This window comes from Corticium candelabrum, chromosome 22, assembly GCF_963422355.1.
Source record: "Corticium candelabrum chromosome 22, ooCorCand1.1, whole genome shotgun sequence".
NCBI classification, from domain to species: Eukaryota; Metazoa; Porifera; class Homoscleromorpha; order Homosclerophorida; family Plakinidae; genus Corticium; species Corticium candelabrum.
The window spans coordinates 2809561-2832105 of record NC_085106.1 but is presented as its reverse complement, the minus strand read 5'-3'; the positions used below and the strand labels follow the sequence as shown (position 1 = coordinate 2832105).

Sequence of the window (22545 nt, the reverse complement as noted above, 5' to 3'; positions counted from 1 at the left end):
TGTGTGTGTGTGTGTGTGTGTGTACTCACGAGCGCACACCACCTGTGTGTGACAGAAACTCAACACATCTAGTCATACTTATTGAACTCTTGTGCAAAGAGATAACTATAGGTAAGGATGCCATTAACAAACTAATAGACTGTAGACGTCATAGATGATAAAAAAAAGTCAACTAGAGAGCACAGTTGATAATCATTATGTGATAATAAATGATAGTAGAGTAATAATTGGGTTCTTGGGATGATTTGAAAGTCACTGATCATCTAGTCTAATGGAGTCTACAGTTGTGCTGTCAGCATGCATCTCCCAGAATTCCTGGATCTCTGCAACTCTTTTCTTATCTAATAACAAAACGCATTGTTTACCATCTAACTTTTCTGTAATTGAATTACTTTGCCTTGGTAACTCTTTGTCCACATGTGCTGAAGGATCGCGCGTGTGTGTGTGTGTGTGTGTGCGTGCGCGCGCGCGCGCGCATGGATTTGTGTTATCTGGACAGCATCCTTAGACACTAATGGCAATAGCATGACACTTACACAGTGTTTCAACACTTTCCAGCTGATCTTCATCTGTGTATTGTTTATCCAGTTCTTTAATCTGCATCTCCAACACTGTAAGCTCTTGCAAGTTCCTATCTCGTTCAGACCTCTCCGTTTTCATCTCCTTTTCCAGCTCTTCGAGTTGCGTTTGAATTTGACGTACCCTTGCACTCAGTGCAGTTTGGGCTCTCTGTCGTCTCTCAGACGATAGCTGTTTAACCTATCAAATACAGTTCACCAAAATGAGCAAATGAAACATCAGACAGTAATGCTATCCTGATCCCTAGATGCTGAGTTACTGGCACAGTCTCTGAGCATAAGCCAGTGACAATGCCAAGAACACAGCAATCGGAGATGGGACTGTATCAAGACCTGGTCCTTTATGTGGGTGATGTTGATGTTGTGGTCTTTTATTTCAATTTTGTGCGCAACGGCCGATTCTAGGAGTGCTTTTCTGTAGATGCGTCGTGCTGTGGAAAGTCTCTCACCCAACGTCTCTTGTAAGTTATGCTCCTTCTGTATGACCGTGTCAAATATCAAGTCACTTAATTCTGCAAACACAACATGCCTGCCACTACTGCCACCGATCACGATGACAAACATACTATACCTTCTGTCTTTTTCATTATGACTATAGAAGAACTAGCGCGCTTCTCTAAACTTTGTACTTTCTCGACTTCCTTCTCAATTTCCTCTGCAGCAGAAACAGTGGCCTACACAAACAAGCACGATGTTAAAACAATAAATGAACCCAGTCCGTTCACTTATACTGTCATCGCCATTTGATGCATCTGCTTTTCTTTGTCCCTTGCTTCTGTCAGCCTATTTGCCGTCTCTTCCAATTTCCGTAGCTCTTGCAATAGCTTCTCCTGCTGTCTTTGGTTCTCTTTTATCTCATTTTCATATGTTGCCACAGTCTTTCGATACGCATCAGTGCATTTGCCATGTATCACTCTCAGTTCCTGTTGTTCTTGATCTAATGATCCAATGCAAAAGACATGAAGAGTGCTATTGTAAATATACAAAAATTAAAGTTTACCAGCCAAGGTGATGTCTTGTACACAACGGTCTCGCATCACTTTAAGCTCTCTCAACTCGTCCCTGATGGTTTCTCTCACCTCTCGTTTTAGAGAGTCAAAGAACGTGAGTCTGTTGCTTTCTTCAACTTGCATTACTTGACGATCAACATCTGACAGCTCAGAAGCAGCACAAGTTTGAGATACAGCTAGCATAAAAAAGCCAAATCAAACTATGTGACACAGACGGTGAGATATATAAACACACACACAAACAATTTTGAGAAAAATAGACAAACACAAACAGAAGTGGCAAATTTAGAGGAGCTTGTGTGTGTGTGTGTGTGTGTGTGTGTGTGTGTGTGTGTGTGTGTGTGTGTGTGTGTGTTTGTACAAGCCCAAATCAATCGGTCTGTAAAACTACGCACCCATCAACACACCACTGAGTTTATGATGCAGAGCAACAAATATAAAGACAAACAAACACTGACAAACATCTCTACAACAAACAGTTAAACTGCCGATCAAAGTGCAAAGAAAAACAAACACACAACTACAAGGTACAAACGTTCAATAATGTCATGAAAAGATTTACATAAGTGTCTAAAAGCTTCCTCCAATAATTGTGCTGCTGCAGGCATATCGTAATGCCTCAACTTCTCAAGTCGACTCATAGAATCCTTTCGAAATTGTTCAAGCGCTTTTTCTGCTTCTTTTTTGCTTTGCATGTCCACCTGAAGAGTATGGCAACATGTGGTAAATGCTTTCCCAACTTTGTTTAATATTTCGGTGATGAGAACGACAGAAGCCTCTTCCTCTTGACCAATTCTCTTAATTTCAGAAATAGTCTCTAAATAGTAAAGAAAGATACAGCATACAAAATGTTAGCAAGGAATTACAAACTGGTCCTGTACCTGATGCTGTTTCTGCTAAACCATGAACTGCAGTTAATGTTTTATCTCTTGTGACATCCTGATAGCTTTGTTCATAATCGTCAATGTCTCCTTCTAAATAGGTACTTTAGATTAACTGTCACACATAAATGTACATGATTCTATAGTTAGTTTTATATTACTAAAGTCTTTGAGGAAAGTCCCATATTGTAATAAATTCAACCATCCAAGATCATAGGTACATTATGTCATACCAGTGTTCTTTTTTTATAGAGACATTCTTTGACTCGTACTTTGCCTCAGACCTCTCTTGGATAATAACGAAAAAATACATACTTTATTCATCCCGATGGGCGTGTCTGAGACCCTGCCTACGTACAACTAGTAAGGCGCAAGATTAAAAGGTCACTGAACGCTACACTAAACAGCAACAGTCAGCAAGAGTCAAAACTACAAAAAACAGAATTAAAGCTATCACTACTTTTACACAAATAGGTCTGAGTCCATCCAACAGTCTGAATTTCTTCGACATCAGATTGCAAACAATGTGCCAATGGAAATTCTGCACATCTTTCATACATAGTAGTACACACACACACACACACACACACACACACACACACACACACACACACACACACACACACACACACACACACACACACACACACACACACACACACACACACACACACAGTATACAAACAGAGCAGCAGTAATAGTTAGCATCTCGCCAGATCATATCAAATCACAGACACAATTTGAGAAAACAGAATTTGAAACCCATCCTCCCTTAATTAATAACTCAAAACCCTAACACCAAATCAACTAACAACAGTCATCACTGACAATGTCCATACCCAACACAGGCCTTAGCTTCACTTTAGCTTCAGCCATTTCCAAATGATCTCCCTGGCAAAAATGTAATACCCGCTTTAGCCTACCAGAAACAGAACGCGCCTAGAACAAAACAAGAGACGTGACCACCACAACGACTGCAACAGTCTGTCTGTAAATTGTAATAGAAGCACCAAACGTACTTGTATTATGTCCTCTCTGGCTATTGGTTTACTCGCATCTACGTAGCTCTCTTCCATGTCACTGTCCTCCTCGTCACCTAGCAATACGTTTGCAGAAGCTGTTGTTCCATACTCTTTAGTGCAGCGCTCGATATCGTTTGCAATGCCCACAGTCTTTTTTGCGAGCGCGTTCAAGCGTTCGTTCATCTCCGCTTCGGCTGCCTTGTGCAACTCGTCTTCACTGGCTAGCAAAATATCTTCAACTTTCTGTCGCGTAGTGTCGCTCAAGTTTGAGAACGATTCACTTGATAGCTAACGAAACAAGCGAGTTAGGAAGTGATGTGATGTTGAACATGATGTAACTCACCTCTTCGAAAGGCTCTGACATGGTAACTTCCCTGTTCCGGGACATTGATGATGAGCTCGAGACTTTACGTGATGACTCAGTGCTTACCTTTTTTTAGTTGGTTGCTGACTCAGTTACTTACCTTAGCAGTTGAGTTTCTTACCAAAGAAAATGTGAGGCGTACCGAATGCGACTGTTTTGTTCGTTTGGCGCCTCGTAGAATTATGACGATGTACTTTCCTGTTCGTTCCCCGGTACTTCCCTAGTCTCGCGTAGCCAGACCTTACCAGAAGCACCGGATGCACATGGCGGCTTCAAAAAGACAGATAAATTATTGGCTATTTCTTCACTAATTAATTAAGTTGATCTTACATTGTAAAGCAGACTTGAAAAGGTCGTTTTCGATTAAGTAATTGCAACTTAATTAACAAAACAATTTCAACATCATATTAATTAATTAATTTACTACGCTCAGCAAAATCCAGTATTGTGCATGGTTTATGTGCTGGAGTTGCAAAATTAGAGGCCACTGCATGATGTGTGTGTGTGTGTGTGTGTGTGTGTGTGTGTGTGTGTGTGTGTGTGTGTGTGTGTGTGTGTGTGTGTGTGTGTGTGTGTGTGTGTGTGTGTGTGTGTGTGTGTGTGTTGTGCCGTGTCATGTGAGATGAAAGATGTCATTGCATCAACCTAAGTAGTTCTTCGTTCTACCAAATGCTCTGGATGTTTGTTCAATTGCATGAATTTATACCAACATTGACGATAGCAACAGGAATTAATTTACAAACTTACCCATGCATTTAATATAGAGACCATTGAAAAGCAGCTGTGTCATCTCTAGATCTTCTAGTCCATATATAGAAACTACAATGCTATAAACCTTTCACACAAGCAGCATAAAGATAAATAGAAAATACTTAAAACTTATAAGTAAAAACTATCACTTAGAAAATACATTTAAAAAAGAACAAGAAGCACTCTAGCCTATCTTTCTAGTCCTTTCTCCCTAACACCATATCCACTACACTGTCAACATAAGCCTTCAAGTCCTTGTATGATTCAAATACAATACGACCTTGCCAACCTACATATCCTGAGTAGCACATAAAAATTGTAAGCAACCTAACTGATGATCTGGCAAGCAAAGATTAGCTATATATTCACTATATTGAATTACAGTTTACCTGATGGATGAAAAATGACCCATGTAGGAACTCCTACAATGCCCAATATATCCAATAGTGACTCCATTTCACTACTGCTTCGCCTAGGAGTAATAGCATGTTGCAACACATCTGGCGTACGATCCCAGTTTTGTTCTGTCACTGTTTGTTGGACTAGTTGACGAAGTACCAAGTGACTGTCCATGCCAGAAACATCAACGCAACACGCAACAAAACAACACTAAAAACCAAACAAAACTACTATCTCGTGTGTTTTAATAGTGACAAGCAAATAATCTGAACCTCATCGTGCATGTCGTCAGCAAGATGAACAAAGTGTTTCATGACTGTCAAAGAAGGTCTACACCTAGAACAAAATATAAATGAAAACGCACACCATGCAGTACCACCAACTACAAACACACCATCTTGTCCAAAATAAGACTACAGATGGCTTAGGTATGTCGGCACTCATCGCTATTAGACTATTCCACTTGCCATTAGAGAGACTGATTACCCTGCAAGGTGACTGTAGAGGATGAGGTGCAAGAAATCCCAAATGAGGATAAACAGCTGAGCTAGTAGTAGGAAGACGAGTCAGCTCATATGTTAGCGAATCCATATACAGACAGGATCCCTGGTCAGGCCACCTTGCAACAACGATAAATACAGCTACATGTTTAAAACAAAAAAATTGTTGTACAGTACTCTGAGTTTTCTTTGTGAACATTGGAAAAACAATAAAATGAAAATGGTTGAAATTCCACTGTTGACACTGAAACTGTGTTACTCGGGATGCTGTTGCCCACAGAATGTTCAGTCAATGCAATCAGTTGCACTTGATAACTTGGGTTACTGATACCAAGCTGAATAAAACAGAAAGTGAAAACAAACAAGAAGCAAACACGGGTGACTTCAATCAAACCTTCAAAATGACATCATTTGCAGATGATGGTAGTTGCTTTCCCCATGACGAACCGTCTACAATTAGCTGGTAACCAGTCACAGTTGCGTCTCCATCATCCCATGGCCGTTCCCACTGGACACAAACTGAAGCATAACCTACATATGCAAAAAATTGGTGATCAAAACAGTTCATGATGAATGTCTTGACTGACATGTAAGTTATATTATATCATTTATAGCAATATGGAAATATGTATTGTACCTGTTTGTCGCTTGAGTGCCTTCAAACAGTTCATCAATTCCTTCTCAACAGCAGCAAGTGTTTGTGACAACTTGGACACCTGAAAAGAGCAGTACAAATACCTTCATTATAACAACACGCCCTGTACTAAAGCACCTCTTTTTCTCGTTTCTTTACTGATTTGCGACTTTGCTTTGACTTCTGCCAGTGAAGTTTCAACTGTAAACTACCCAGAAGAACATAAACTGTAAAGTTCAAAGAACAATTATCCCATGACATCACATACCCATCCCTTTGTGAAATCAACTGAAGAGCAGTTGTTTCAAGTGTTTTCCGATCATCCAGATTCACAACATTAATGATAATAGTTGGAGGCTCAGGACGTCGTGCTGTGTATGCCTTCAGTGGTATGGAATAAACCACTTCAGCTTGAGAAGAGTGTACAGCAATTACAACCCAACAGCAACCTGACACAAAGCTCAAGTATATCACTACTCCATTCAACCCAACAGAAAATAACAAATCAGTAGAGAACCTGTCGTAATGCCTGTTAGCTGGTCTTCAAACGTTGATGGTCTCTGTGGACCATGACAAATAATAGCTGGATCTTCAATGATCTGACTAACTGACATGTCAACATTTGAATTACTTGTACTTAACCAAAATATCTGGAGGCATAGAATATTTAAACAATTAAATCAAATGTTATAAAATTAATTAATTGTATTTCAGAGTTCTTTACTTGGTATGATCTAATTTTAATGTTCCCTTGTACAGTAGGAAGATTCCAGCACACTTTAATTGTTCCTGCTGTGCCTGTTGCAACTCTTGTTAATTGAGGTGGCAAAACACCATCACAAACCACAGTAAGTGGTGACGAATTGGCGCTATCACCACACTCAGCAGTTACTCCCTGAGACAGAGACATTGGTCATTGACAGACAAAGACACGAGTCAGCCAAAATATCTCACCTTGACACTAAATGTATGCAATAGGCATGGTTGACACTTTAATTGGTATTCTGTAATATTAGAATTTAGCTCTATTACTTTACAGCTGCCCTCACACTCGATCTGCAAAAACAACTTTGATGCAATAGCAAATGATTGCACACAACAACATGGAAAGTTAAGCAAGCACGCAAAAAGAAAACTACATTACAGACAAAAGTATGCAGGTACAGAGAACAAACAACACACAGACAAACAGACATACAAGTAAGCAGACAAACAACCAAACAGACAAACACTTAGACAGACAAACACTTAGACAGACAAACAAACAGAAGGCAGATGGTCAGACATGCAAAAAGACCAACATACATGCTACTTACTTGCAATTTATAGCCAATCAAATGAGTTGGACCAAACAGTTCTGGCTCTTCCCAGGAGAGCAAAACATCACATCCGTTTACACTTCTAAACAAGAAAATGAGGACATTCCACATTCACAACAATCAAACAAACATCAGACTACTTGACAGTCATATTTGGAGGTCCAGTTGGAGCAGCTGTCTGTATGGTAAGTTGTTTAGATCTTGCCAAAGTAAAATTCTTATCTCCCAAAGCCACTACACGAATGAAATAAGATGTTCCCATCTGACAGTTGGTCAGCACGTGTGACTGCTCATCAGCTCTAATTGCTACTTTCTTTGACTACGCAAAATCAAACAGATAAAAAAGATAAATCAAGCGAAAGTCAATACATGTGTATGTCTCACTGCTGGAGAAGCAACACTGCTCCACTGAATCTCATACCCAACAACATCATTGGATGCTATGCACAAAGCAAAGTTATGTTGATTACAACACAAGCATATAGAACACTAGATGTTCAAACTGTGCAGTTGGTAACTCCCATTCCCATAGTTGTAGCACAAACTCGCTAATAAATTTGATCCAATATCAATTAATTAAATAAAAACAATATATGAGGGAGATGGTTCTAACTTTACTTGCTGATGCAACTAAGACATAAGCAGTTACAACTGATAAGGTACAAAGAGACAGATACACTGGTGGTCTCTATTCAGCATATCTCCTGATACAACTAAGTCGCAAAATAAGCCTCTATCGTTGTTGGTTAGCCGTAAACTCATAAAGCAATTAGATCTTCATTTTTGTATGAACATGCCTTGCACTGTATGCCTGTGGATCAGTATAACTTACCAATAAATTCTTTCCAGTCAAGTGAAATAGAGTTTGCTGTCACTTCTACACAGTTGACTTGCAATACTAGCTTGCTAGACCGCAAGAACGTATTGCCTGATGACTTCTGTTTATCTTTTGTCTGTTGTGAACTCCTCAGTGATGATGATATTTGACCCGATACTTTGTTAGTATCCAGAGATGACCCATCAGTGTCTGCCTCAATCTCAAATTTTACTTTTTTGAGAGACGTCATGGGTTTGGACATTGTAAACAAAGTAGCACCTTCAATTAAAACAGGATGTGAAGGTGGTGAATCTCCAAAGTCTCTGCTGTCACTAACAGCAACCATTGTCACTTCATAAAGCCTAGTGGTAATTAGAATGACAACACATAAAAATGCAATAAATATAACTGCAAAGTACTTGTGTTTTCTGTATGGTATCGCTGCTTTACGATGAACCGTGTCCAAAAGATTTCCTGCTTTCTTGCCATTTAGATATGTCTACAACAAAAAATTGCACATGCACAAAAACACACAAAAGCCACAAATTTCTACAACCTGATATCCTTTGATTTTTACATTGCCGTAAGTCTGTGGCTCACTCCATGCTATAGTAAAGCTCTCATCGGTTGCAGCATGTAGCCACAACTGAGGAGGATCTGGAGGTCCAGGCACCTTACATTTCAAGCATGAGCATTATAATTAAGCGAAAAGAGTATAAGAACAGCATATCACCTGACAATGAACAGCGGGTGACATGTATGAAGTTGTACCATCCATATCCACATATACAGCTTCCACTATCACACTGTACACGTGCCTGTATGAAACACACAAGCAGCACATGTCAGCAACAACATAACAATATAAAGAGAAAGACACCAGACATCTCAACACAAACAATTCAAATTACTAATGCAGCCAAAACAGTAACATTCATACCTCTGTTTAGGAGATGAAATGTTGTAAGAATAAGCTGACCCAGACAAGGACACTGACTTATCTGTTAGGTCCTTGTCAGATGACCAATGAACAACAAACTTTCTAAAGGCTGTGAGAGAACTATCTTTCTCATTGGTCTGCCACTCAACAGCAATTACTCCACAAGCACAGTTGGAGTCCAATGACTCCTCACTCTGAAGATCATTTGCCTCATATAGCTGAGACAGAAGAGTAAAATGACATGCAAGTGAGGTGATTTGATGCTTCTGAAGATCAGGCAGCAATATGACAACTTCATCTGAAGTAGCAATGTCAAAGTCGTCAGGCAGCGAATCATCACCCCTTTTACCCTATACAATCAAGAGCATCACAACTAGTCAACTCTGAACAGGAACAACGTATGCCTTTATTGATTTCCTCTTTCTTGTTCCTTCACCATATGACAAGGCATCAAGGGTTAACCGATATTCAGTGCCTGGTTGCTTCCCAGTAACAATGTATTTGTTCTGTTCACTATGAAGTGTGCTCAGTAGCAATCCATCGACATTCACTCTATAACTCGCCAAAACACTGACAACACCTTTGTATTGCGGATTGTAATCATCTAATCTGTCAGCAATCTGTCCTTGATTATCGACTTGAACTGGAACTTGCATCTCAGGCTTTGGCCAGTAGAGTTGAATATCAGATGTTGAGTAAGCTGAGATGAGAAGTTGAGGCTTGCCAACAGTGACAGAAGATCTAAAATAGAGTAGATCTCCAACATACCAAAATGTGCTTGGTATTGTCTCTGTTGCATCGTCAGTGTGCTGACAAGCATCGATTGAAACAACAGTTGATTTGAGCACAGTAACCACCCGACAGCAGTACATCAAACCAGAAATGAGTTTCCCAATAGTACAGTTACAGTCTTCACAACTGACTGCTTTTGACGACCATACACTATCTCTACAAATATCAACAGTGCTCACACATTCAAGGTCAAAAGCCGGACAGCCTTTGGACATCTGGGAAGCCAAACCAGATGATGCTTCTCGCCATTGAATTACATACTTGTCAATAAATACTGGCCCATGAGGAGTAGCCGGGCACCATGTAACTGATGTCGAGTCATAATTTCGAGACACAACCTTCAGTTGGCCAGCTGGAGTCAATCCTAATGTATTGGCAACAATTGATGCAGACAGTGAAGGATACTTAGTGCTCCTTCCTTCACATTTGACTTCATCCATTGTCTTGGTATGTGAGCAAACTGTGAAGATGTATTGAGAATTGGGATTAAGACAGTCAACACTGCATGTCGATGCTGGCATTCTGATAATTTTCTGCGCACAACATCCACCATCTATACTTTGTACAGTAACTTCAAGACACTTTACAACAATCCCCTTTTCGACTGGTGGCGACCACGACACCACAACTTGGGTAAATGAAACCGCAATGATGTGTAAGTCTGACACACAAGTTGGAGGCTGTGCACTACTAAACTCAAATGGTTCTGATCGTGCTTTCAGTGTGAGGTAGCGAGTTGAGTGAGGACTGCAATACAGTCGTGCCTGAGACTCTATAGTGACACAGTACTTAGTTTGTGTTTCCAATGGAGAAAGCACTACAAAGTATGAATCGCCAAACAAAGCTAAAATCAGCAAACAAAAATACATACTACAACATGAGAAATAATTCAGATGACCAAACCTTTCACTACAGTCTTGCAAACAACCGTTTCATCTTTCTGGTCTCCTCTTTTGCTGTTATCATCAACGGCCTGCTCTACTGCTTGTGCATTGATCTTCCACCACCTCACCAAAAATTTCTCTGGTTCTAAAACATGTCTTTGTGCTTTCTTTGGCATGTCAGCCCATCTTTGTTCCTTAGTTGTCCGTGTCTCCACGTGAGGCGGCTGTCCCTTAACCCATGATATTACAACAGAACTGGCATGCAGCTCACTGACAGCAAGATCTGCAGGTGGCAATACAAATCCTGAATAACGCACGGTAAGCGGCTGACTTGAAAGACAGCCTGGATAGCGAGCAAGCAGCAATGAACTGTGATTGGATACTTCTGTATGAGATCTATGTGCTTTCGCTGGTGTGGCAAGAAGACTGGTTTCTGTGTCCGCCTCATAACCCAGATCGCCTACATTAGTTACAATCAAACTTTTATTGCTAGCTGTTGCATTTCCTTGACGACATCTGTGTTCAGTGAGAGCAGTCACCGTAAAGTGATATTTTCGGCCGATCTCACAATCAGACAGCAAGTACGATTCCTCATTCTCGTTTAGTAAGACTTGTCTATGCTTGTTTATCTCCACCAAGTATCCCTTAACACAACAACATGATCAAATAGTTTGCATAAACTCATCTTCAGTATTAAATGTAAACAGAAACATGACCCATAGCCAACTTTCCATATTCAACATACATGTAATATTAGAGTCTATAGTCTACCAAACTAAATCAGTCAAATAAAGTCCCAAAATGTACATACACAATACGTCATTGAATGTCCAAGTCAGTTTTTCAGTGATTCACACCAAGGAAAAAGAGATCAACACAAGCCGAGTCTCGGAGTTGACTTAATCATCACAATAGCAATACAATTTTATAGATTGACCATGCAGGACACATGTATATCTGACCACAACTAATGCCCACAAAATCACATTTTTCATGAGTGTCAAGCAACAAATATGTTGAAATACAGTCCGTTACAATCTCTCTAATTATGACTCCGAGTTTGCCAAATTGCATTTTGGTTAACTGTTTGTTGATAATTTTATTTTCTACTCATGTCCATCTCAGAAACCTGAAAAACGTTTTGCATTGCAGTTTAACTCATTCAAACCTGTGTGTACTGCTATAAAAAGTAACACCTCCACTAACCGATATCTTAGCTTCTCCAAACTCGTCAGGTCTTTCCCAGTTGAATGAAATCCCCAAGTGATCAACATTCTCCAATTTCACTTTGGGAGGATTCGGTACAGATGCACATATCACAGAGACACAATTGGACTCTAAGCTTGCTCTTGGCAATAAAACAGCACGACCTGACTCCATCTCCATTACCTTGCCTCCAACCAAAGCCACAACAGCTACGCTTGAAGCCTTTCTTGGCTGGCAGTTTGTAAGAACAAAACTATGTTGGGTCTCTACTTGTCCATTATTGGCTGAAACCTCTTCATTTTGTACACTGTCTCTTGCTTCTGTGCTTGTTTCTGCACTCAAATGTTGGCTGCTCACCTCTTGCAATTCTGCAGATCCATCAAAGCTTGTGCCCACTGTACAACCGATAGGAACAGTCTGGTAGCTGATACCATCTACTAATATATCAAATGCGGTAACTACTGTTGGTCTGGCAACCATTTTCCATGCAATACAAATGGCTCCATATTGATCTACAGGTTGATGAGTCAATTGAGGTGCCAACGGTCTGACTGGTTTGCAAATTGTTACAGGTTCAGAGTGAAGTGCAAGCCGTTCGACATTCGTTTGCTTGCTACTTGATTCATACGATTGTAATACGATGGCAGCCACGGAGACTACATCTGGCAGATCTTCGTAACAGAACAATGAGAGCCGTCAATACATAACTGCAAAGCATACAGCATCATCTAATTACCTTCTTCAAATCCAGACACTTTTGTTGTAAGCACAGAGTTGCTCAAAACAGGGCCACTGGTTTTGCCATTCTTGTAAACTTGAAAACTGTCGAGAACAGCTCCTTCATTGAGATGAACTCCAAGCCAACTAAGAGTTACCTGTGCAAAAGATGGACTTCAGGAATTACTATTAATTGTATTGCATTATGAAACATAGTAAAGCAAAGTTTCTGGAACTGAAGTAATTCAAGTGGTCAACATGCATGACTAACTTCATTCTCTGAAATGTCAAGAATTTTCAAAACAGGTGCATCAGGCAGCAATGGAACAGTAAATTGGATTGACTCGGATAGAAGCCCAGTTGACACGTCAGTACACAGCCAAGCTCTACAAGATCCAATCAGCAATTATGGAAACAGAATTTAAACCAAATATTCACTTGTAGCTGCATCCTGGCAGACAACCAGAGACAGAAACGTTGCTGTCAACTCTAGCCAGTTTCCATGAATGAACACGAAGTCCCTCTGATAGTATATCATCTTCCAAGTCTCCATGACTATCACTTACGTATCTATAATGAAAACGAGATGCCTTAAAGTCATTATATTCATCACACACACACAAACATACGTGGAAACACTGTCGACATCAGATGAAAATGTCCTGCCCTCAATTCGAAGTAACAGTGAACCACCATCAGAGAAATCCCAAGCTACAGCTTCCCATGCAAACTGAATAGACTCTGAGCCATATGCTCCTATCCACAACTTAGAAAGAAGCCGTGGAACGGGTGCAGACACAATAAGAGAAGCATCTTCCATGGCTGCAGTTGCCGTTATTGTATTCCCATCTGTTGCCATGCCAACTGTTGTAACCCCTTCTACTGAACTCTTATCACTTGTAGCTTCATCCTCATCTGTATTGCTAGCATCATCTAATACGGTTATATTAACTGTATTTTCCACACTTGCTTTACCATGGACTGACTGTCGAACGTCATCAGATGTGTTTTCAACAGCAAACTCATCGGTTTCTTTGCTACCAACTGTACTTTCCTCACTTGCTTTACCATGGACTGACTGTTCAACCTCATCCAATGTGCTTTCAACAGCAAACTCATCGGTTTCTTTGCTGTCATTTTTCTGTAAAACTGACGTCTTCTCATTTGTCTCTTCCAATGTATTCACAACATCCTCTTCTATTCCTATGTCTTCTGCTTGGGTCGGGTCAGTTGAGGTTCCAATGTCAATATCTTCATTTTTGTCATCATTCTGATCATTGTCCGTTGCCTCATCTACTGATGGTTCATCATGAACTTTGTTGCCTTGTTGCTCTTTGACTATTGCAATAACACTGTCGCCCGTTGTATCTTGAGTTTCTGCTGCAACTAGATCTGACTGTTCAACATTGACTTCTGTAACTAACTGAGGTTGTTGTTCATCACTTAGTGTCTCCATGATCTGCGAATAATTCATTTGCTGTAATTTCTCATCATCTGTAATAGATGGTTCAGTTGGTGCGTCTCTTGGCTCCAAGTTGCTTGTCTGCTGCCTTGTCTCATCAAGAGACAACATGAAAGACATCTCCCCTGAGGACACAACAACACCAGATTCTAGACAAATTAAATGTTAGAACTAAGCCAATGAGCAAGTAAGGGTACGCTATAGGTGCCTCACCATCATGTCTGGCCAGTACAACAGCAGTGTATGTATGGTCAAATTCCAAGTCTTGGAGTTCCACTCTCTTATGGCTTGCAACGACGTCACCCTCTTTGTTCAGGTCAAATGCAAGCATCTGCACAAAACACACATCCACATTCCTTGACTACAAACATGTGAAGTGATGTGTGCACCTCATGGTACAATACACCGTCAATAAAGAGAGAAAGAGTACTCATTTCCTGCATCCAGTCAAGCAAAGGCCATGAAATTGTTCCAGATCCAGTCATCAATCCAGGTTCCCATTGAAGAACTGGCATATTCCATGACAAAGCCAAGTCGTTAGAGGTGGCAATGTTCTGCAGAATAAAACTGGATTTGCAAGAGCATAATGCAATAAAAATTATGGATAAAACCTGCATGGAGCTTGAATGGAGTGATTCAGCGTCAGATTGAGGTGTCAGCTGTGTTTCACTAACATTGCTTACCATGTGATGAAAGTCTGGCTCATCTTGTGTTACATTATCGATAACAAAATATAGACTACAACACAAATATTGTAGTTATTAGTCCATTTCCATTTATTTGTTTTGACTGAAAAACTAATACCCTGTTTACACGAGCAAGCATAGCGAGTCAAGCCAAGCCGAGCTGCGCCAGCCCAGCATTCCAGCCCATGTACACTCTCCAGAAGCAAGCCAATGCTTTTAATAGGTGTGTCATTAACTCACGCAATGGACAGCAGTCAAGCTGCTTGTGTTTTTCTCTATATATGGCTTTACAACAATCATATCGAGAAATGAGTAGAATGTATACGAGGCGTCGTACTATTCATACGAGACGTAGGTCTATCACCAGGTGACTGTTGCAGCAACGGAGTTCAAGAGATTTGTTTTGCACATCTTGGTCACTCCAAGCTGCTCGTGTTTTTTTCTCTATATATGGCTTTACAACAATCATATCGAGAAATGCGCAGAATGTATACAAGGCGTCGTACTATTCATACGAGACGTAGGTCTATCACCAGGTGACTGTTGCAGCAACGAAGTTCAAGAGATTTGTTTTGCACAATCGAATAAGACACATAAGACACAGAGTCTCCGTCTCGCTCCATGCCATTTTGTACGAAACGAGCATGCACGCTTGTATTCCAGCATGCCATGAGTCTACACAACATACCTGACTCAAGCCAGCCCGGCTAGAAATCCAGTTCTGCTCCAGATCGGCTCGGCACGGCTTGGCACGCATTTACACGTACCGGGTATAACACACCAATTGTTTTACAGTTTCGTTTATAAAGATGTGTTGTTTGTACAGTTGTTGAATACTCATGGACTTTAAGATCCTTTCAGAACTCAGTAGCTAAATTTAGATTATACTAGCTGGCCAGCCCATTCTTTGCCCAGTCAAATTAGGCTATTATTTTTGTTAATATTATGTATTTTGATAAATATACAGACAGACAGACAGACAGACAAACAGACAAAAACACACAAACCAGCCAAGTACCTTGACATCATCACTTCACTTGGCATCATATCCTCCTTGCTTGCTAGTGCTCTTATCATAAAAGCACCAGGCGACTGAAAAACAATGCCAACGTCAGCGTCATACATCTAAATCCATCCCATTTTCACACAACTAAATGTTTCACTGTAAAGCCATTGAAACCTCAGCACTGTCATTCTGCAGTGATGGGTAGGTCCCATCCAATGTATACGTAATGTCTGCATCATCGGTTAAGCAGGTTAAATACACAGTGTCACCAACCAAAATCTGTGTAATACGTTGACCATTAACAAATAACCATTGACACAACAGTTGCATGTGCAAGCATACAGTGTTTGATATGTTTCCTGCAACAGCAGGTGGAGCTACTTGACAAGCTATAATCATCATTACAAGCAATATAGTCACTGTGTATTTCATCATTAATAACTAAGTACAAACCAGATTGGATCACAACTATAACACCTTGACGTCCAGGAGCTCCGTCAGAGCCTACAATAAATGTTCCTGGTTCATCAAATGCTCTACAGAAGCTGCAATTGGCAACAGGTTTGCCACTCGAGAAGCCTCTGGGACCATCAACTGGAACAAGCTGGCAATTCTAAAATGTTAGAAAACCCTTCATCAACTAATATACAACAGCAAGACTCAGTGCTAGCTGTCTATCCAGTTACACATCTTTAGTACTCATAATCCAACATCAGCACTTGTGCACGAATTGTACAAAAATAAACAAGAAAGAAATTACAAAACACCTACATTTCCACTTCCTGCAGTTGAAGTTACATGAAAGACATTGTGAAGTTCACCAGGTTGATTCCACCACCACGTAACACTGTCACCCTGAACAGCAAAATACTAATAAACTGGATATCAGACTGTCTAATAGAATCTCTTGTGCAAACACATGCAGTATAGCTATTGTGCAGTAGGTATGAAACAGTGCAAATGTGTCGTTGATAGCCAGAAGGTCATTTGATGTTCATCTTGCCAAACGTTCTCAAACATAAGGTGAAATCTTCCTATTGTTTCCCAGCATTATAGATAGACATGCAAAGATAACTGTGTAAATATTTCAGACCAATTGCTGAAATTTAGACACAAAGCAATAGATTGATTTTAGATATCGGCATCATTTCAATTAGCCATACCTGTGCTATAGTGGTGACAGTAGGTGTAAACCCATCTCTACTAAGCTGCACTGAATTGGAACTTTGTGGAGTTTCAACAATGATACTGCTTGTCACCGACTTAACTGACTCATTGACTGATGAAAAGAGAAAGTGGTAAGCACCCTCCACAAAGAAAGTTCTTGCATAAGACCTCCTGTTTGTGATAAATACATACATATAGATACATACAATTTAATTGACGTAATAATGCTAAACACATTACTGGTTTTAATATCTAGCAATGACAGTTAATTATATCCACGGTATATTCATTGTCTGTTACCTGTCTGTCTGCTTAGCAAGTAAGTTTGATAGTCCGAGATTGTAACATAACATTTATGTGTAAAGAATCCACAATATCTCTTTCTCTGTCTATCTGCCTGCACGTTATTGAGCTGTCCAGCTATGGCAATTTGTCTACCAATCTGACCAGACCCTTCATTATCTGTTAACTGCAATGCTGCAGATACACTGACCCATTAGTAGTAAATTCATTTATTGTTTCTGTGGACAATTCTTGAATTCTGAATTCATCACCATCATCATTCCATCTCCAGCACACACAGTCTCCAGGACAGATTGTTAATGCATTAGGAAAAGCCTCCGATCTGGTAATCTCAATGTCATGTAGACGAAGCTTTGGACGAACTTCGATAACACAAGACTCATGAGCCAATGCCATCCCACTACATATACACATAAAGCACATTTCAATTATCACAAAAACTATAAGCTTCAGCTACAGATACAAGCATTTCATAGCCAGACAACTTTTCCTTCAATCTAGCACATGCTGTAGATTAAAATACATGCAACTAAAGAGCTGTTGACTGACCATACATAGTGAGATTTGTCAAAATCTTTAATTTCCATTTTATCTGTTTGCTTTACTTAGTTGAAATACAAGAAAGACAAAAATAATGAATTGTAGCCAAATTGTCACATATCTGACAATAGTAGTATGCCATTGACAGACACAACAAACATTGTCATAACTTTGAACCGGAACAGCAAAGGCCAGGATATAACTATTAACAGTAACTGACCTTGTACAGAAGTATACACCAGGACTATCAAACTGATGGAAAAATGCTCCAACTGCAGTTGGTGGGCCACTAATAAATCCACCTTCAACAGGCTCTATGTCTTCAGTAACCTAACAGAGAAAAGAGCAGTTGAAATAATTGTCTGAGTAAACACATCATTGAACACCAACCTGGACAACATTGCACGAGCCTGCTGTAACATTCCATTGCCACCAGACTTGATCGTTGACATAAATTTGAATGTGATTCGGTTTGAAACCAGACTCACTCACTTCAATGTCATATGCCTAACACTCGAACCATAAAGTACTAACACAATGAATTTAGTTACATTTAATACTTGAGATGCTGGCTGTACTAGCAGTGACAACTCTCTATGTTGTGGATTATAACTGTTTGCCTTTGCTTGAAAGTAGTAGACACCGACTTCTTTTATTTGCTCAACGAAACATCCTACCTCACTAAGCTGTTCAATCTTGCTCCAATCAAGAAGCTTCAAGGCAGCTGCAACAAACAATCAAAGCGTGAACTACAAGTGACAATTATATAATACATAAACCTTGACTGACACATGCCACATAGGTCACAAAAATACTGAGATTATCAGTATGTATCTTTATATGTTCACCTTCTGTTGGCTGTTCGTTGTCATTCTTTTTGCCTGGTTTACAACTACTGACCTGCACACATGTATACAAGTGAACAACTGTGATAGCTACAGGACATAACAATAACATGCATGGCTGACTGACCTCAGACACGAAGAGTTCATTGTTGTATCGAGTTGTATCCCATGTGAATTGAACAGCATCTCCTTGGCTAATGGACTGTAAACCTGTTATGCCATTTGATGATTAAAAAGCGGCAGGTTTCACCCACTTTGTCGTTTACTCACTTGGCTTGAATCCTTCTTCAATGAACTCAATTACATGCTCTGAATGTTTTGGTTTCACAACTACAACACAGAACTTGTCTGGGCATCCATCACTTGTGTAGTATGTCACTCCAGGATGCTTGTACACGATACGACAAGCTCCTGTTCGACTAAAAAGCCATGCTTCTTACAATTAATTGCAACTATATAAACACGTAAATTAGAATACCTTTGAGCAGGATTGCTGCAATAGCCTCCAGCTACAGGGTCAATCTATAAAGATAAAAGTCATGTGTGTGTGTGTGTGTGTGTGTGTGTGTGTGTGTGTGTGTGTGTGTGTGTGTGTGTGTGTGTGTCCCCGTCCAAATGTGTATGTATGCATCTATTACATCACTTACAATAATTACAGATTGTTCTCTGTCATAAACCAAGTTAACTTGCTTCACATTGTGATTCCTTTGACACTAAATAAACCAGCAACTTAAACACAGAGAACAATAAAACAACAACTAATAACAATAATAGACAGCGCAAACATAAACCCAAAATGCGGACAGTTATCCTCTTCATGTTACCTTTCTTTTGTTCCAGTTCCACCAGACACAGTCTCCCTCAATAACACTTAGAAGCATGTGGTCAAAACCTTCATCCAAAATTTCAATTTTATGTTGTCTCAAAGAATTCGTTACTTTGACAAGACACAAGTGAGTTGTATTGCTCACATACGATGCCTCTGTTTCAAAGTAGTAGATACCAGGTGACCTGAAAAGAAAACCACAGTGCAACCAACATGCAAAGAGCATGTAAAACATCAAAACCAAATGAAGCATGCGATATCTCCAAGATAGCAAACATACTATGCAATTAGTCATTAGTGTTTGGAACGTCATTGCTTGAAACAGTCAGTACTCTAGGCCTTTAATTAAAGAAGACTAATTCTCACCTGCATAGTTAAGTTCACTGATATGCACAAATTCCATAAAATAAAAGCAAAACCAACCAAACATGCTGCAACTATGTGACAGTAAACTAATGGTTTGACTTTCTGACTTTTAACACAAAATTTATGGCCATGAAAACGCAACATAAAATAGATAAGTTTCCACATTGTTAGTCCAGTAGTTATGTGTGTATTGAACACAGCTTCACAGACTGACTTGAAGGTGTGTGAGTAGCTGCCGCAAATTGATGGCGCGACATAATTTCTAGAATAATATAAAACCAGACATCATCATCTTGCTTAGCTGTCTATTGCCACTGTATAATAACTTACATCTCATGATCCATGTGTTCAAATTTTCCCAACTTTGAATTGAAACTAAGTCATCATACTCTGATGAGTATCAACAATGAAGTATATGACATAAGAAAAATGCCTACTAGACTCTGCGAACTGCTTGTGGTCTGACACATTCATTCCAGTTCCATATAATGGTTTCTCCCAATTTTGCTTCCAAGTATCGTGGGCTAAAGCCATCATCAGACAACTGGACATACACAAAGACGTTGTAGTCAATTAATGACTGTTACACAAAAAACTTTTTCTAAATGTTTAATCGTATCAGTGCCTGCCACATGACATTATTATCAAATTTCGACCAATAACAAACAGAATGGCAAATGACATGTTAAGATTGCTCTCAAAGAGATAGATTTGTTTACCATCAACTCTTACTAAAACCTTCCATCAATAACACTGAATCAAATCTATCACCTTTATCGTCAACAATCACCTTTATTGTCTTTGGTCGTCTTGCAACAACACTGACATCCAGTAATACAGATGGATTATGCCCTTGACTGAACAGAACACAGACAACTCAATTGGTCCATTGTGACTGCACATTGATATCACGTGCCTCACAAACTGGTACCGTCCAGGTATCTGAAACTCGTAAGAAAAATTTCCTGCATTTCGCTGCAGCCCACTCTTAATGCCTCCCTTGACTGCCATCAATCTTCCTCCATCGCACGTCACCTGCATGATGTTGTGAAACCCCTCACACCATCTCCACGACACACTCTACAATACAAACAGAAACATCAATAGAGACAATACAGCACAAGTATGTGTGTACAATGAGGTAGCTGCTTACTTGTCTAGAATATATAGCTACAGAAGAGACTGAAAATCCTCTTTCATGTATGTTGATCACTACATCTAAGAAATAAAAATGTTAAAAACATTTAAATTATCATATTTGGAAATAAAAGCTAAATCACACACACACACACACACACACACACACACACACACACACACACACACACACACACACACACACACACACACACACACACACACACACATTTTCTAACTAATAAATACACAAATAGAAATTTCATTAATTTAAATGACTACGGTCATCCGGGGTAACTCCGTGACCGGGGCAACTCCGTGAATATCTAACCCTGTTCGAACGTGAAGCGTCTTACCTCCACTTTAGGGTTTGAATCTCTTCTACTATTAGTAAACTACTTGACGTAGGATTATGAGCAAGTCAATTGCTACTTGAATAGACATCCGGGACGGCGAAGCTACAGCAACAAAAACGCCTACACCGCGCACAGCAACTTCCTAGGGTACAGCGAAAGATCTAATAGGTATGTCTTATTTGTCACTACTACAATAGATGCAGTAAAGAAACGTACCCAAGCAAGCAATAGTTACAACCATTCGTAAGTCGTAAGTTGCCCCACCCAGAAGATTAGCAGCGCCGACGAAAGTCCCGAATTATCTCAAGAACGATTAAGATTTCAGAGATGGTCACCCACATGCTGGTTGGCAGAAGGCTACTGCTCCGTACGGTAGTAAGATCAAGCGACTACAACACTCATACGTAGCAATATACGGGCGTGTATCAAATTACTCACGGAGTTACCCCGGTTTACCCTATCTAAATACTAACAATTAATAAGCAAATTGATTAATTCAATGCCACGCGATCAGTAGACTTGCCACGATCAAAATACCAACCTCGCGTTTCTATTGTTCTTCCGCTGCCGCACGTTGTGACGGGAAGAAGAGATGGACGGGAACACCCTGATCCCATTCTAACGTCACTCCCTCCGACGTGCACTTCTCAACGACTTACGATTGGAAAGGCGGTTGCCTTTGTAGACGGCACACAAAACGCACAAAACGAAACGTGTGTACAAACGTGTAGGTTTGAAATAAGTTGTGTAGAGAAATGGTTTATATCAACTAGGTTGTTAGGGCAACGACTGATCACGTTACTTAATTAACATTAATTATTTTGTTAATATCAACAATTTATAATTATTAATTTCTGTATGTTGGCACACTCTACCGCGTACTAAAATATTCTATTTATGAGTCTAGTGCGCTAAATCGAAGTAGATTTGCGAGACTGACGAGAAATGGATTGTTTGCTTTGCTTCTACTGCAAAATACATAAAGTCGTCGACATCTGTTTTATGTATCTGTCTGTCTGTCTGTCAATCATTGTATGT

General features: G+C 39.8%; 2 protein-coding genes across 2 annotated transcripts; both read right to left on the bottom strand.

Moving 5' to 3' along the window:
* Positions 1–49: 49 nt before the first annotated feature.
* LOC134197505 (uncharacterized) lies at positions 50–4072 on the bottom strand. The gene is made up of 12 exons (XM_062666840.1): positions 3922–4072; positions 3835–3865; positions 3489–3779; positions 3309–3408; positions 2470–2562; positions 2151–2405; positions 1579–1764; positions 1310–1515; positions 1150–1252; positions 912–1090; positions 537–759; positions 50–341 (listed from the first exon to the last, which is right to left on the bottom strand). Exons 2-12 carry the CDS (start codon positions 3853–3855, stop codon positions 253–255), a joined length of 1746 nt encoding a protein of 581 aa, XP_062522824.1. The 5' UTR covers positions 3856–3865; positions 3922–4072; the 3' UTR covers positions 50–252.
* Positions 4073–4639: 567 nt separating this feature from the next.
* On the bottom strand, positions 4640–22237 carry LOC134197703 (uncharacterized). The gene is made up of 53 exons (XM_062667051.1): positions 22049–22237; positions 21168–21232; positions 20931–21094; positions 20805–20871; positions 20452–20558; positions 20345–20389; positions 20229–20276; positions 19647–19833; positions 19470–19535; positions 19301–19344; positions 19093–19241; positions 18950–19032; positions 18826–18877; positions 18538–18701; positions 18368–18484; positions 18198–18307; positions 17628–17837; positions 17131–17305; positions 16739–16822; positions 16421–16580; positions 16310–16356; positions 16142–16246; positions 15980–16086; positions 14887–15013; positions 14665–14829; positions 14489–14606; positions 13443–14424; positions 13252–13383; positions 13085–13199; positions 12833–12971; positions 12097–12767; positions 10910–11534; positions 9619–10850; positions 9215–9564; positions 9008–9092; positions 8831–8947; positions 8694–8773; positions 8290–8636; positions 7842–7897; positions 7598–7776; positions 7455–7539; positions 7093–7194; positions 6863–7033; positions 6656–6788; positions 6407–6587; positions 6277–6346; positions 6142–6220; positions 5899–6035; positions 5682–5839; positions 5399–5623; positions 5277–5340; positions 4995–5214; positions 4640–4903 (listed from the first exon to the last, which is right to left on the bottom strand). Exons 1-53 carry the CDS (start codon positions 22122–22124, stop codon positions 4803–4805), a joined length of 9678 nt encoding a protein of 3225 aa, XP_062523035.1. The 5' UTR covers positions 22125–22237; the 3' UTR covers positions 4640–4802.
* Positions 22238–22545: the final 308 nt, after the last annotated feature.